This window comes from Stylophora pistillata, chromosome 12 (assembly GCF_964205215.1).
Source record: "Stylophora pistillata chromosome 12, jaStyPist1.2, whole genome shotgun sequence".
Classification (NCBI taxonomy): Eukaryota; Metazoa; Cnidaria; class Anthozoa; order Scleractinia; family Pocilloporidae; genus Stylophora; species Stylophora pistillata.
The window spans coordinates 4,869,422-4,886,668 of NC_142530.1; the positions used below are offsets into that span (position 1 = coordinate 4,869,422).

Consider the following 17,247-nt stretch of genomic DNA (forward strand, 5'->3'; position numbering starts at 1 on the left):
TCTGAGTTAAACCTTAAAAAGGCCGACAAAGGAAAAACAACCGTAGTCATGAACAAACGCGACAAATTTTTGCCGTTCCTTTCCGAAATGACAGCCATTCTTTCAATTTTCCTTTCGTGATGCCAGGACTAAGAATTTTAACCTTTTCCTCGGCAGAAAAATACATAGATTCCAGAGTTATGTGGTCAGACATGGAGTGTTTCTGGTGTTTCTCGAGAAACGTTGACCCGATAGCCTCGTCCTGAAACTGTAACTCCGCGGACCCTTTGCATTGCAGATACAATGATAAGAGCTATTCAGGATGTACAAAGTAGTCTTCATAGGACTTCTAGTGTCAAAGTACGGTATCGGTCCAACCGAAGAGAAAGTCCGTGCTGTACTTGAATCAAGCCACAAAACCAAACCAAAAGAGGTTAGGAGCTTCCTGGGGATGGCCGGCTTCATTGCACGTTTTATTCCCAACTTTGCAACCATTGCAGAACCTCTACGAGCGATCTCTAGGCAGGGAGTACCCTTTGTAAGGGACAGTGAGGAAGAAGCGTCATTTCAGGAACTGAAACAGCAGTTAGCCAAGGCGCCTGTTCTGGCATACTTTGACAAAGAGGCACATACTCGAGTGATAGCTGATGCAAGTCCAGTGGGGCTAGGTGCAGTGCTAGTCCAGGAGAAGAACGGTGTGGACAGAGCCATCTGTTACGCAAGCAGGAGCCTTAGCAGCGTAGAAAGGGGATACAGTCAGACAGAAAAAGAAGCGCTCGCACTAGTGTGGACGTGCGAATGGTTCAACCAATACTGTTACGGCTTGCAGACCTTTGACTTGGTGACAGATCATGAGGCTTTGAAGGTGATTTACTCTAGAGGATCCAAGCCATCAGCACGCATTGAACGCTGGGTGTTGCGGTTGCAACCATATAGTTACAAGGTATGCTGCGTCGCATCACGAGATAATATTGCTGATGCCCTGTCACGTCTGACAACGCTCGAAGCATCAGAGAAATTTCGTTATGATGACGCACATGTTCAAATGGTTGCTCTTAAAGCAGTCCCCGTAGCCGTTAAGGTCCATGAGATAGAGAGTGCCTCTGCAGAGGATGAAGAGTTACAAGCAGTGCATAATTGCCTTGTTAGAGGAAATTGGGAGAAGGGCCCACGGTCATTTTTGATGGTGCGCAACGAATTCACGTTCATTGGTCAAGTTATACTACGTGGAACACGAATTGTAATACGCAAAGTGCTGAGATGAAGGGTTTTGGAACTCGCGCACGAAGGTCATCAGGGAATCGTCAAAATGAAGGAGAGACACAGGTCTAAAGTGTGGTGGCCAGGAGTTAATAAGGCTGTGGAACGGAAGTGCCGGGAATATTACGGGTGCCAACTGGTCACAAAGGAGACAATCACTCCGCCTGTTAAAATAACCAGGATGCCAGAGAGGCCATGGCATGACCTAGGACTGGACTTACTTGGGCCTATGCCAACAGGAGAATATCTGCTGGTCTTAGTGGATTACTTCAGCCGATGGGTGGAGGTTGACATCATTAAATCTACCACTTCTGAGACGATTATCAAGTGTTTAGATAAACAGTTCTGCAGATATGGGGTACCTAATACCCTGAGAACGGACAACGGACCCAACCTAGTGTCCGAAGAAATGAAAGAATACTTGAATGAAATGGGCATCGACCATAGATTGACCACACCAATATGGCCTAGGGCAAATGGGGAAGTCGAAAGACAAAATCGTTCCCTTTTGAAAACAATGAGTGGCCCATGCTGAGAAGAGAGACTGGAGACTAGAGTTGAATAAGTATCTTCTAGCCTACTGTTCCATCCCGCATGTAACAACTGGCCAGAGCCCAGAAGAACTGTTATTCGGGAGGAAATTGTCTACTAAGTTGCCAGAGGTTGCTGATCTAGAAGAATCTGATGACCTGGGATATCAGTAGGCCAGAGATCGCGATGCAGAAAAAAAGCAGGTTGGGGCTGACCATGCCGACAAGAGGCATCAGGCAGCAGAGAAATGCATACAAAAAGGGGACTTGGTGTTACTAGAGAAAAGGAAGGAGTGTAAATTGTCTCCACATCACGAGAAAGAGCCATACCAGGTGATAGTACGTCATGGGGATCAAGTCCAGTTAAAGTCACCTCAAGGCGTGCAATACAAGCGAAACATTCAGCATGTCAAGCAGTTTGTTAGACCAGCTACAGAGCCAAAGGGACCGAGCCCTGCAGAGCCTGCAGAAGTACCTTGTGAACAAGGGTGTGGACAAGGACTCACACCCAGCCCAGAGATGGGAGCCAGTGCATGGCCAGTGGAGGACCAGAGCCCTATCCAGCCACAGCTGTTACCAAGGAGATCAGGGAGAGTCACCCGACCTCATGAGAGATTCAGTGACTATGTCACCACCTGATGGTGGTTATGGTTTTCAAGTGACACTGACTTTGATCGTATTGTACTTACAGTTTTCTATTTACCCGATCGGACATTGTTGACAATTTTCATGCTATTCTGTTGAAATTTATGTCAGAGTTTATGAACTGAGAAAGAGGGAGATGTGCTGTCCTGTGGACATCCGGGACTATACACAGTGGTCAGGTGACCGAGAGAGTATGCGTGTATGTGAAAAAGAGCGGAAGTTCGGATGGTGACGGTGTGTTGTTCGAGTTATTGACCTTAGTGGCTTCTAGGAATATTGCAGTTTGTTTTTTTGTGGGTGTGTATGTGTGCTGTTGGTATGATAATCAAGTTCATTCAATATATGATAGTTAACTATCAGATATGATGACAAGAGAGCTGAATTGTCGCGTGTAAGCTCATTTAACGGATGTATACCACGTTTAAAGGGGAAGGGATTGATAATCATTTAAAGGGTTTGGTGTTTAACTCTTTAAATATTGTGGTAATGAAAACTTACGCTATTCATTTACACAGATAGTTACCTTCCTCCTGGTTGTTTGTTTTTCTGTTTTTCCTTTGTTTGTTTTACTTGTTTGTGTGTGTATGTGTGTGTGTGTGTGTGTTGTTGGAGTGATAATCAAGTTCATTCAATTTAACAAATACCCATAAAAACTAAGTAGAGCCTTAATTGTGTTACTTGTAACGTTACGTTAAATAAAGGTTTCTATGATTTATTACCACAAATAGTTACCTCCATCTCTTCTTCTCCACTCTGAAAAGAAAAAAAAAATGAAGAATTACGATCGAGTATAAATCAAAGGCTCTGTGAGCCAACTCGTGAATTGGACAAGCCAATGTAATTTACATGTCGTTAAAATAAATTGGTGCTTGATTTCTATACCGCTAACGTATGAATCGTTCTAAGAAGTGTTGGACTCGGGTAAATGAGCGTTTTGAGGAGTCTAATGTGAAATTAAATTAGGCCTCAGACAGAAAATATAGTCTGAGTAGGAGTTAGTGTAAGGTAATCACTGTTCCAAGATTTTACCGTAAGGGTTTGTGGAAAGAAAGTTCAAAAGAGTGCTGTTTTGTTTATCGAAAAACTATCGTTGCAATGTCAATCTTCAGCGCGACAGTAAATTTTTTGTTTTGCCTAACCACCCGTAACCGCCCGAACCGCGCGATTAGCTCCCGCGAGAACGCTTTTCCCCCTACCTCCCCTACTAAGCAGAATTTTCTCCTCAAAGTTTTTCTATAGTTTGGAATCAATAAACCATTCAGAATTGGTCTTTTGCATATATATTTTGATGGCTTTAGGGGGTACTAGAGGGGCATTATTCTGTGCGTTCATACTAATTGATCAAATTTGAAAATATGGCGTCCGCGCGGCCAACCTTCAAAATTTTCCAGTTAGATTTTTCGTTCCTTTGCGATCGAGTTAGACCTTGTCGAACTCAGAATATAAAGTAGCAATGCTACAGAATACTCTCCATGGAAAATAATGGATATCAAGATCTTAAAGGTGACAGAATAAGCTCTCGAGTCAACGACAGTACGATACTCTCTTAAGCCATGCGAACTGTGTACGTAAATTGGAAACCGAACTTTCGGACTTCAAGCTGGGCCTAGCGACAATTTGACGATTCCATGGCCCGGTGAATATTATGTTCGAGTAATAATGTGTTCAAAAAGTATAGTTTGATAGAAGATCTTCGTAGTTTTTCAGAATTTTCAGCATAACGCTACGCAATTTTCTGGCCATGAAGTCAAGTGAACAACAACCTAAGCATGATGAATTTTACCGCGTGGGCTTTGTACACGTAAGAAATTCGTACGTTTTTCGCTTATAATAGCAAATCAAGAACTGACTAAAACTGTCATCTCGAAATATTTCTTGGTCATTTTCGTCTTGCTTCCTACTGACAGATTCCATAAAACTTGAGATCTCTTCGCTCAGGGACAAATTTGCATAGTCCTTTTGAAATATGACCCGCGTACCTATTTGCACACATACGCAACCTATCGCTTAACTTTCTTTCTTTGTCTTGGTTTTCTCTTTTTCGGACACAATAATCATTTTCCTACAGATATACACTCAAAAATAGAAGCATTGACGCCATAAATGAAATATATGCTGCAAGAGACAAAAGTGTAATCGGAGATTGGTCAAACTTTAATTCACGGATGAAAAATGTATCATTTGAACTCTTTTAAGATTATCATTGGCTTATTTTTCAACCCCAGCATTATTCTTAGCAACAGAGGTCGCATTCGTTTGTTTATTACTCGCCAAAAACTATCAAATACACTCAAAATCCTCAAATCGAAAAAATGCTTACAGGAATCGACCAATCAAGTGAGCGGACGAGTGCCAATCTTCACATCATATCTACAACTCGCGCATTGGGAAAATAAATCGCCAAGACGTTCCAGATAGTTTCCAAGTGTTAGATAAGATAAGGCTTTCAAAACATCAATTAAAATGGAACAGTTTAGTAGTTTCCGGCACTAGGTCGAAATCAGTGGATTAATATTGTAGGTGGCGCATGCATTCAGTTGAGATTTCTCTCCCACCAGACATTATCACAAGCCAAGCAGCTCAACAGAACAAAGGTTCGAGGACATGCATGACATTTGCATGCCATATTAAATCCTAAGAGTGGAAAAGCTAAAATATTTCACATACTCGCTGCGGGAAACAAAAAATATCTTCATAAACTACACAGGGTTTATTTTTCTTCACGGGTAAAATAAACCATTGCAGTCTTAAGGAAAACAATTTTTTTACCTACGATAGAAAAAAAAAATTACCGATATATAGCTACTCCCCACAAATGCGGATCATATGTATTTTCTGAGTTAATGATAAGATTCTGAGCCAGCAACAGAAAACTTTGAAACTAATGAAAGAAACACTATTCAGTAAATACAGCCTATCTTTGTATATCTCTGAGAAGTTAACTGCCATTCCTCTCCCATTTTTTGAATGATCAATATTAAACTTACAGGAGCGAAAAAAGGGAGAAAAAGATCACACATTTTTGCTCTTGTTGCCTCTCTCAAGTAATTAGGAGTTGCTTTCAACTCAACATATTAAATACACGATTCGATGAAAGGTCAAGAGCTCTTGTATGGCCATTAAAACAGTAATTCATCTCTGAAGGGAGACACAACAACAATTGTGGCAAAAAAGAACAAATACAACGTGTAAACAAAGCGCTAATTAATACGCTCGAAATAGTTTCCACTACTCGAATATTACTTTCTGCTGAGCACTAAAGAACGCGGTCTGAAAGGGATCTACAATCAAAGATTAAATCCGAAATATAATCTGAAATTAAACCTCTTGGCTGGATCCGTCTGCATGGGCGGTTGGCACATTATGCCATAGTGGCACAACCGTAGCAATGGCGAAAATAAACTTTTCTGTGTTTCACAATGAAAAACATTAAGCGCCAAAGCGCTCAAGAGATTTGCAACTGTGGGTTTAAAGTCAGGCTTTTGATAGATCAGTTAAAAGGAACAGCTAAGTTGTTTGCAGCATTTAAACGAAATCAGTATCATCTAAGATGCGCTCTTAGTCAGCAAAATATAAACGCACGTCCAGGATTTTGACTGCACTAGGATTTGTGCACTCAGCTTATTACTTGTCGCGTCTACGTTTGCTTTTCTTATTCCTATGGGGTCTGGATACTTCCGAAAAAAAAAGGTTGTTTCCCTTGCCGCTGAATCATGAGTTATTCCTTTCCCACTAAGTGCACGAATAGTACTTTAATATCAAAATAAACAACAAGAAGGCATTGCTGACGTAAAATATTTGTAAAGAAATACTTTTGAGTTTAAAAAAATTCCATAGAGATTGTATAGAGTATATCGGCTGCAACTTCTTTTAAAAGTTAAACTATTTCAAATTACTATGCGCCTGCCACAGATAGGGAAGAGTGAAGGGTTGATGGGGAGAGGGGGCTCACTTACAATTCACTTTTCTTATTATTTGGCGTGTACAAAAGGTACAAAAGGGGGCCTGGGAGCAACATCATATTGTTCCTTGAGCCGCTAGACGCTGTGAAAGTAGGCTCAAGCAAAAACAGTTTCAGTCAAATGGAAAAGTTTTTTTCTTTCTGAAATACAAAAAAGTCACTGGTGTTTAACTTCTTCCGACAAAGACGGGCCATATGTATTTTTTCAGAGTCTGCAGCTCAAAAAATTGGAAATTATAAAAGAAAAAATGAGCAATAATGGCAGCCTTTGATCTTTGTGTCCCTTCCCTCTCTGAGAAGTCAATCGCCAGTTCTCCTATTTTTTTAAAAAACCAATATAAAAATTATATTGTATGAAAAGGGTAATCTCTTGTTGTCTCTCTTAACTAAGGAGAAGTTGCTATAAGTTAATCATAACTAATACACGATTCGATGTAAGGTTTCTAGATCTTACATGTCCATCAAACGATCCATTTACCTCTGGAGGGAGAAATTTATTTTCCGTGGCAAAAAATAATAAACTCAACGTGAAAATAAAGCTCTAACGCGCCCAAATTCCTAGCGCGAGTAACTATCCGAAAAGGTAACGCTTATAACGGATCTGTTAAAATGGAATAGTTCAGTCGTTTGCATAAGTCAGTTTACACTCCTCCATTCTGGCATGTGTGGTGCGACGAGACTTCATTCCCACTGCGATTTCAACTCAGTATAACAAGCTGCGGTACAGTTCTTTTAAGGACCTTTAGATTCAATGGGCGATTCGTGATTATTTGAACTAAAGATTTACCAATAATGAATGAATTGCACTTTTAGATAAACACCATGCCATTAGCTACGCTGAAAGGCACATTAAAGAATAATATCTCCAAGAAGAAAGTCTGAGACACTATCAGAAACATCTTGGATGGACCAGTCTGCCCATATGAGGCCCCCACACCATCAGCATTTATTGTTCTATTGTAAACATTTTGCTTAAAGAATTTGACGCAAGGGAAGAGAGAAGGGTGCAGAAGCTTCGTAGTAGGGCCCATGAGTTTCCTTCCAGTTTGAATTGCACCTCCGCCTTTTCTATTTGCAGAAGCGATTTGAAAATAGAGGGCAAAGACTCCGAAATGATTTGCAAAAGTCTTATGAGATCAGGCCTTTGATGGATCACTTAGTTATTACGACACCGTTAAGTCACGTGCGGCATTTAATAAAACTTAGTCCATTTTTATATGGCATTAGGGACGGATTCATTCCCAAACAGGAACCGTCATATAAGTCAAGTAGCTTTAGCCAGATGAGTGCGAAAAAAATGGAATTGATACCTATGAGCACGTACACGTGAACAGGTGACTCGCGTTTCCTAGCTGTACCACTCTTAATTTTTCATACTCATTGTCTGTGAACATCTAGAGTGCGTATTTCGTCTCGGTTAAGTATCGCCGCAAACTGCTGTGTAAGAGCTAGAGATTGTTCTTTGGTCGTCAGGTACTATTCTTCATTTTTTTCTAGGTACCGTTCCATACAAAAAGAAAAAAAAAATTGATAAAAGGTAGTCAAATTCGGATGCAGGTATAGGCTTTCAACTCTATGGCTTTTGATCCTATTTGCTGCCACGTAGGGATGTCATTGTTCATTTCAAAAGAAAAAGAAAGGATTTCAATTTGAAAATGCCTAGTTTTGGGACGTACTTCTTCGCACTAAGATGCTTTTAGCTCAAATTAATAGCCAGTTAGGACAATGCAAACAAATAACTTTTGCTATAAGTAAACTTTTTCTAGATCGTACTTTCCCTTTAACGTCAATGTATTAAATCAGAAGAATGCATAGTTTTTTTCTGACCATAAGCCTCCACTAGGTGTTGTTATAATAAAACACCAAGTATATCCTCCCAGTCCAAGTGTGTATTATTTACGCGAATAAAAGCTGACACCAATGTCCATTATGAATAATCACTAATACAAATTACGATAAAGGGAGATCCGAGGACAAAATTCATATAACATACAATGAAACAGTAACTTTTGTATACATTTGCAGACCTTAATTGAGGATCTCAGTGGAGTTAGCCGTCATCCATCAAATGGCCAAAATATCAACCTTCAACCGTCAAAAACGCAATATTTTTACTGTCAACCGTCAAATAAGCAAGCGAATTTTAGCCGTCAAATGTCTCAGATATCCTAACTAAGATCTAACGATTGCCTTAATAAGGGCCAAGCTCTGTTACTCAGTTAGTCGTCAACAATCAAATGCCCAAAGTATTAACCTATCACCGTCAAAAATGCAATATTTTTACGGTCAACCGTCAAATAAGCAAGCCAATTTTAGCCGTCAAACGTCTATGATATCCTAAGAACTAAACGATTGCCGTAATAAGGGTCAAGTTCTGTTGCTCATAAATAAAAATTTCGACTTATTACAAAACAAGTTTATGTAAGTTTTTTAACTTCTAGTCGCGAGTAAAATTGGTTAGCGACAGAACTGACTTCAGGTGTGGAAACACTTCCGGTATCGTAAAACGTTGGTCATTTATCAATAAAAGGTGATATAAATTAAAAGTTCTTTACAAACGCGTCATTATAAAAAATTATAGGCAAATTTCGCGTGTTAAGCTCGTTTTAAAAACGACATTTCCAAACATTTAACGTCAACCATCAAATAACCCAAAATTTAACAGTCAACCGTCCAAAGGGCTTATTTTTAACTGTAAACCGTCAACGTGAACCCCCCTCCCATTGAGACCCTTTTAATTTGACCGTGTTACTATTGTTGATGTTGTTGATCATGTATAGAAAGATGGTTTCATTAGTTAATGTAATAGAATGTGCAATAAAAATAAATTGAAAATACACGAACCTGAATCAGTATCGATGAGTGTATTTACTTTAATCATTCAAACATTCAAAGTAACTATGTGAAGTCGCTTCAGTAGCATGTACAGATTGTCTGTTAATAAACATTTCTATGATGACCATAATCTATTACTGCAGAAAGTTACCTGCTTGGAACCTGTTTACGATTTTATCTGTATCGGACTCTGAAAAGAAAACAAAGAGAGGAATTACTATCAAGTACGAAATAAAAACAAAATGGAAACGAAGGATAGGGTTTGCAAAATCATCTCAGTCCCTTACTGATAAGCTGACTAGCTGTATAATGTATCATTCTTTCTAAGCATTAGCTCCCGCGAAGTGTTGTTATAATGAAACACCAACTTAGCTGAAAAAATATCTCCGAACTCCAAGTTTATTTTATTTACGGGAATAAAAGTTAATAGAACATATTTTATTTTTTTAATAATTTTTACTTATTTCTTAATATGGTTAATTACATGGGATATCTATCGCAGAAAATATTTGTCACTGCAACAAAGCTATCTTCGCTAAAACAACAAAGCCAACGCATAATACGATAAATGAAAATCTGAAGACAAAATGCAGAGCTCATATTACATACAATGAGACAGTATCTTTTGTAGACATTTGTAGAGCTTAATTGAGGATCCCAATGGAGTCACCCGTCAAGCATCAAATGGCCACAATAGTAGCCTTCAACCGTCAAAAACGCAATATCTTTACCGTCAACCGTCAAATAAGCAAGCCAATTTTAGCCACCAAATGTCTCACATATCCCAACTAAGAACCAAATGATTGCCTTAATAAGGATCAAGTTCTGTTGCTCATAATTAAGTTTTGAGATATCACAAAAACACATTTATGTAAGTCCTTTAACTTCTAGTCGCGAGTAAAATTGGTTAGCGACAGAACTGACTTCCGGAGTGGAAATGTATACACCCAATTGCAATAAGGCTGTCATAGCAAAAAAACAAAAAGCAAGCAAAGGCTCTGTGAGCCCACGCGTGAATTGAATAAGCCAATGTAATTTGTGTCGTCAATAGAAATGGGTGCTTGATTTCCATACTAGGATATGAATCGTTAGACTGGTAAATGAACATTATGAGGAATATGATGTGAAATTAAATTAGGCCTCAAAGACAGAAAATATGGCCTGATTAGGATTTAGTGTAAGACAATTACTGTTCCAGATTTTACTGTAAAGGTTTGTGGAAAAAAAGTTTTAAAGGGTGCTGTTTTGTGTATCACAAAACTATTGTTCCAATATTGAGCTCAGTAATTACTTGCGATGCAAGTATAGGGATAGGCATGTAAAAGCTTTTGCGCTGGATGGAGCGCACGGACATAAGGATAAGCATATATGCCTAAGATTATCAAAACGTTGCCATCTTTTTATGCTTACACTGTCTAGTTAAGACTTGGTTGGCATGAGCGTACGGATAAACATAAGCGAAAGACTTTCTGGTAATCAGCAAGCACTATACTGCTTATACTAACCATGTCCCCATTTAACATAACATCGACTGAGCGCTTGTGCTCATGTTTACATATGTTGCAGCTGTGCCCACCTGCGCATTAGCTTGTTATGTTTATGCTTGTGTTGCAACTGAGTACCGCACATGGAGCCTGTGTTGCACTTCTGAGATAAAAATTAGCACGAGAATGAAAACAAGTACAAGGATGTTCACACTAATAACCTACGCATACACAGTGCGAGTTACACTATCGAAGGAACAGGATATCGATTGATTGAACTTATGCTCGAGCTTATTTCGCTTCAGTTCTCACTTGTGAACCACTTTCCAACGTCGATACAGCTCCAGGAATACCAAACAAGCCTCAAACAAGTCACTTTTCGAGCAGTTGGCCGTGAGTGACACTTCAATATTGGACTATGGTGAGCAGCGTTTTAAATGTAAAATGAACATATAGATAAAGTTTCATTTAAATCTAATATGGTGCCTGAGTGGCCTTCCGGTAAAAAGCAGTGCTGTAGACATCGTTCTAGGGGAAGTGACGTAGATGTTTCAAATCCTCCGCACTCGAGCAAATTTCGCGTTTTGCTTAACTTCCTTTCTTTGTTTTCTTTTTTTTTTCTTTTTCGGACACATAATCATTTTCTTAGATATATGCAATCTAAAATAGAAATATTGACGCCATAAATGAAATATACGCTGCATGAGATAAAAGTGTATTCGGAGATTGGGCAAACTTAAATTCAAAAATGAAAAACGTATACTTTTTTACTCTTTCAAGATTATCATTGACTTCTCTTTCACCCCAACACTATTCTTGGCAACAAAGGTCACCATTACGTTTGTTTATCACTCGGCAAAAACTATCAAATGCATTCAAAAGCCTAGAAGAGAAAAAAGTTTACAGGAATCGACCAACCGAGCGAGCTAGCGAGCGCCGTTTATCACATGATACCTACAACTCGCTCTTGCGCATGCGCGCAATTCACGAGTTAAAAAAGGCGAAAAGAAGCAAGCGCTAGTTGTCTCTCTCAAGTATGGAGGAGTTGCTATAAATTAATCATATCTAATACACGATTCGATTTAAGGTAGAGAGGTCTTACATGTCCATCAAAAGATTTATATACTTCTGGAGGGAGACAGAAAACATTCGTAGCAAAACCTAATGAATTCAACTTGAAAATGAATTGCCCACACGCTCAAATACTTAGCGCAAGTAACCGTCCGAGAAGGTAACGCTTTTAACGGATCTCTTAAAACGGAATGACTTGATCGTCAGCAGAATTCAATATACACCAGTCCATTCTCGCATGAGTAGTGGTGGGACGAGACTTATCTCCCAATTGCAATCTCCTGATTGCAATTCAGTACACCAAGCCGCAGGTCAGTTCTTCTAACAACCTTTGGATTCAATGGGCGACTCGTGATTACTTGAACTAAAGATTGACCAATACTTAAGCAAAATGTTTACAACAGAACGATAAATACTGAAAGTGTGCCAGCCTCATATAGGCAGACTGGTCCATTCAAGAGGTTTCTGATAATGTCTCAGACTTTCTTCTTTGAGATAACATTCTTTAATGTGCCTTTCAGTGTAGCTAATGGCATGCTATTTGTCTAAAAGTGCAATTAAAGAATTCAACGCAGGAGAAGAAAGAAGGGTGCACAGGCCTCGTAGTAGGACCCACGAGTTTCCTTCCAGTTTGAATTGCAACTATGATCTATTGCCATGGATATTAACCTTTCCTCAACCTCTCACTCTCCGAACTAATGTCATCACAACATGTAAACAAATGTTTCAAATTTAGCATATAAAACTGCTTCGTTTTGAAACATTTTTCATAATATACTGACTTTTTCGGTAAATATGGGAGTCACACTTTCCTTCATAATAATTTTAGATTTCTTTCGCTGTAAGCTCAGGGGCGAACAGATTTTTTTTTCGCCTTTCCTTCACGGCTCACTCACAGAAATATTTTTCTCACCTCGCTGACGAATTCGATAGACCATTGTTGTCGGAGTTAGGTTACAAGCTTATGATATGGCTGCGTTTAACCAATCACAAGGTTAGAAATTCAATAGCCTTGCTCCACGTTTTTACTTATTGAATATGTGTGTTCTATTTGAACAAACCTACATATTCATTCTGTAGTTTGTACGGTTAATATTGAAACACCATGACATAAAAATCACTAAACGATAATAATTATGAAAATGGGAAAGATTGAATAAGGATAGGTTAGCAGACTTATTTCACTTCCAAGCTAAGTAGTTCAGAGGAAAGTACTACAGACTTTTCATAAAAGGACAAGCCCTGATGGCATCCGTTTTTCTTCTTCTTTTTTTTTTTTTTGTCGGAGAAATAACCGGGAAAAGTGCAATGAATAATTTTCTTTCGATAAATTGTATAATGTAAGAAACTATAAACCTTGAAAACCCATATGGGCAAATGAAGTACTAAGATTTTCGACTTGAACCGAGTCTGTATTTTTTAGGTTTCCGAGAACAAACGTGGAGATAGTCCAGAATGCAAAAGACTGACCAACCTAGAACCAATCATATCAAATCAAATCCAACCAAATCCACAAAGGCAAATCACGGACTGAGATCTTATATTTAAACTGACTTTGATGTTGTTTCATGTTGCTGTTCCTAACAAAAGCAACAACGAAAAAAGCGCTGTTGTCGTTGTTGCTTTCTACATCTACATTTATTAGTCTTGCAAAGGGGGGCCATCACGCAAGACATGAAATAACAATAATAATTAACAAAATGAGATAAAAAATGTAAAGATAAATGATATATATATTTACATATTATATAGTGAACGCTTTCTTTTCTAGATAGCTTGTTCAGAGCCTCAAACGCTAAAACGCTAAACAAACAAAGAGAAAACAAATACCAAACAAAACAAATTACTGTTTGTTTATCGAATAACCCTTACTGGATAAATATTATCTGTATTTTGACAAGAATCTGTATTTCTGATAAGTAGTGTAACATGTAAAAAAATATCTCTCTGCTTCCGGAAATAAAAAAAGATAAAAAATAAAAATAACAAGAGAAAACTATAATCATTTCTACTACGATTCATTACCTTGCACTCTCCCCATACTAAAATATCCCTCAAATATCGCCGATATATCGCGATAAGCGCGATCATCCTTTACATTACTTTTGCACGGTATTGTATGATGCAATAGGATCAAATTAAAATAGTTATGTTGAAAGCTTCTGGTATCTTCCGCAAAAACGTTGTAGACATATATGAGAACTCGGTCGTGTAGCTGGAGTAGTTGATGTTGTCGAGAGTGACCGACAGCTTGGAAAGCTACACCAAGAGAGAGAACTGCGTGGAAGATCGTAAATTTCAAGGAAGTTTGGAGAAGACTGTGAGTAAGATATAAATCATCTCAATCCCCCTACTGATTTTGCTAAGAATATATATACTCGTGAGAATATATTTTTGCTGACAATATGCTCCCAATATATTTGCTTGATTATGCGTGCAGAAGCGTTTTTTATAATTTACTTGTTGCACTCGTCTTCTGGGTATAGGCCGTGGATGGTTTTCGAGTTTTTTTTAAACACGATCGGTCGTCGATCGATCAACGACTTTTAAAAGGTTTTACGATCAGCCGTCGATCGGTCAACGGACTTTGTTTGACTTACTTGCCATGCGAGTGAACAAGTGAATAATGATAACGCTTTTTCACAGGTAATCAAACAGATATCTTGGGAGTCAATAGCTATTTAAGAGGAAATGTGGCCAAAAAGCGAACATTTTTAAAATATGGTGGCAACAGCCGAAAAATTGATTTGACTATCCTGCCAAGTTCTATTGCTATTGAGGAAGCAATGCAACAATTTTAGGACCACAATCCGGCCTTTTGTGATACAGCAATGTGGACGGTAAGATAATATATGTTAAAAAAAGCTGTAAATTGGATGTAAAATGCGAAACAATTGAGTTTGTGTGTGAATGTGAACATTTTCGAACAACTGACGGCAGGATCAAATGAGCTCCTTTTATCCAACTTTCAAATTTGATTAACTCGCACTGAATCATTTCCCCAAATAATCCTTTGGAGATCGAAAACAACCACACTTCGCCCTCCAAAAGCCAGATTTTCAGTCGATTATTTTGTATAGCACATAGTTAAATAACGGGTTACTTTTAACCTATTTTTAATTTTGTTAGAAGAAGGTCGGATAAATTCAATTACGTTGTGTAAATAAATGATCAAGAATTGCTAGAATTTCTGTCAAATTATGTATTGATGTTGTTTTTCAAGATCTGGTAGTTTTAATCGGTCGAAGTGTTTTCAATTCGTGGCATGACGCTCCCATATTTGTGTGAAATTTTGAGCTTCAAAAGCGGCATTTAGTCGAAATTCAGTTATTATCGATTTTCTCGAAAATAAATCGATATTCATCCAAACGAAGTATGCAGTGCTTTGTTGCACCATAAGGCCTACCTAACTTGAGAATATGAGTCGAATCGATTTTTTGGCTGTTGCCACCAAACGTTTGACTGTTGGTGACATTCGCTCTTAACTACGGAAGGTTAAATAGATATGTTTTACAGCGGGTTTATACTCTACTGGGTAAAAGCCTGGGATGGTTTTCAAAGTCATTTTTTTAACACAACCAGCCGTCGAGGAAATGAGAGATTGGGGAAAGTGAAACGGACGATTTCATTGTTTTCGAGTATTTAGAATCTCTGGTTAAAATACCAGGGCATTCAAATAAGCATAGCTATTTTGAGTGCACTGAAAAGAATGTAATCTTAAATGAGGACATCTGAGATTCGATTTGAAAGCAGTTCGAAAGAATAGAAGTTCCTAAGATGGACCTGTCTGCATGAGAGGCTGACTCACTCATATTAGATACACGATTCGATGAAAGGCCAAGAGACTTTGTATGGCCATTAAAATATTGACTTATCTCTGAAGGGAGACAAAGAACAACGTGGCAAAAACGAGTGAATACAAGGTGAAAATAAAGCGCTAATTATACGCTCGAAACATTTTCCACTGGTCAAAGATTACTTTCTGCTGAGCACTAAAGAATGTGGTCTGAAAAAGATCTAGAATCAAAGATTAAATCCGAAATATAATCTGAAATTAAACCGCTTGGCTGGATCCGTCTTCATGGGAGGCTGGCACATTATGACATAGTGGCACAAGCGTTAGTAATGGCATATACATTAAGGAAGACTTTGGAACTGATTACAGCACCCATCCAAGCATTCAGTCCATACTAACTAACCATTCTTCAAACATGACGAAAAATTTCGATTGTGAACCTATTAACTCAAAGCAAGTGGAGAAGTTTACAAATGAATACGCGTAAATCCTGCGGCCATGACCTTATGCCTCCACGATTACTGAAGGACTCTGCATCTGTGATACCAGAGCCTCTTGGAAAACTAATTCACTGTTCAATCAATCTAGGTTACTATCCTTCACGCTGGAAAATGGGGCAAGTGACCCCTTTATTTAAGAAGGGCGATGAATTTTGTAAAAAGAACTACAGACCCCTATCTATTCTTCCGGCTCTTAATAACATTTTTGAGCGAATCCAAGCAACAGAACTTGAGCCTTTTTATCAAGATATATTATCAGATTTCATATCTGCACATAGACCAGATTACACCTGTGAAACCTCTTCCGAACTTGGATTTGCTAACTGACGGCAAGAGCGAAATGGCATGATCGTAAATCCAGACAAGCATCAGGCAATGGTGATTGGTGTGAATAGTGAATATGAGTTTTCTTTTCCTGTCAAGAATTCAATTGAATTATTGGGCGTAACTATCGACAAAGATTTGATAAGGTTAATTAACAATTTGTTGTTCTTACGAGATTTAAAAACATTATTAACAGTAATGTAATGCTGCGTTTATAGAAAGCTTTTATTCTACCCAACTTTCAATATTGCTCTCTTATTTGGCATTTTTCTGGCAATAGAAATTGTGATAAACTAGCGTCTTTGAACAAACGTATTAATTTCAGAGCTGAACAAAGAGTTTCCGGCAATCTGATTGGTCGAGCGGTTCCTTATATGACGCTATATAAACCGCTCCGCGCGGTTTATATAAAATGTTAAACTAAAATGTTAATAAATGTTACTAAAATGTTATGATTTTAGAATTTTCTCTGTTGTTCAGTTCTGAAATTATAGTAAACAATTATTCGCCTCAGGTTCGGTGATTATTGTCGAATAATCCCCTCGACTTCGTCTCGGGGATTATTCGACGATATTCACCTCGCCGTCGGCGAATAATTGTTAAATATGAAAAAGGCGTAAGCTCTTGTTGTCTCTCTTCAGTAAGGAGCATTGGCTATAAATTAATCATAATTGCTACACGACTCGATGTAAGGTTTCTAGATCTTACATGTCCATCAAACGATCCATTTACCTCTGGAGGGAGAAATTAAACTTCCGTGGCAAAAACTAACGAATTCAACGTGAAAATAAAGCACCGACGTGCCCAAATACCTAGCGGAAGTAACTGTCCGAAAAGGTAAGGCTTATAACGGAGGTGTTAA

At 38.4% G+C, this 17,247-nt stretch overlaps 1 protein-coding gene across 2 annotated transcripts in view; it reads right to left on the bottom strand.

Moving 5' to 3' along the window:
- The window catches only part of LOC148718486 (uncharacterized), a 153,811-nt gene that overhangs the window by 96,208 nt on the left and 40,356 nt on the right, over nucleotides 1-17,247 (bottom strand). For both annotated transcript variants that reach the window (XM_088741008.1, XM_088741009.1), the window contains 2 exons: nucleotides 9,362-9,400; nucleotides 3,147-3,167 (listed from right to left, as the gene is read on the bottom strand). In XM_088741008.1, the coding sequence (XP_088597134.1) occupies nucleotides 3,147-3,167; nucleotides 9,362-9,400 (60 nt within the window). The remainder of the gene's footprint in view (nucleotides 1-3,146; nucleotides 3,168-9,361; nucleotides 9,401-17,247) is intronic.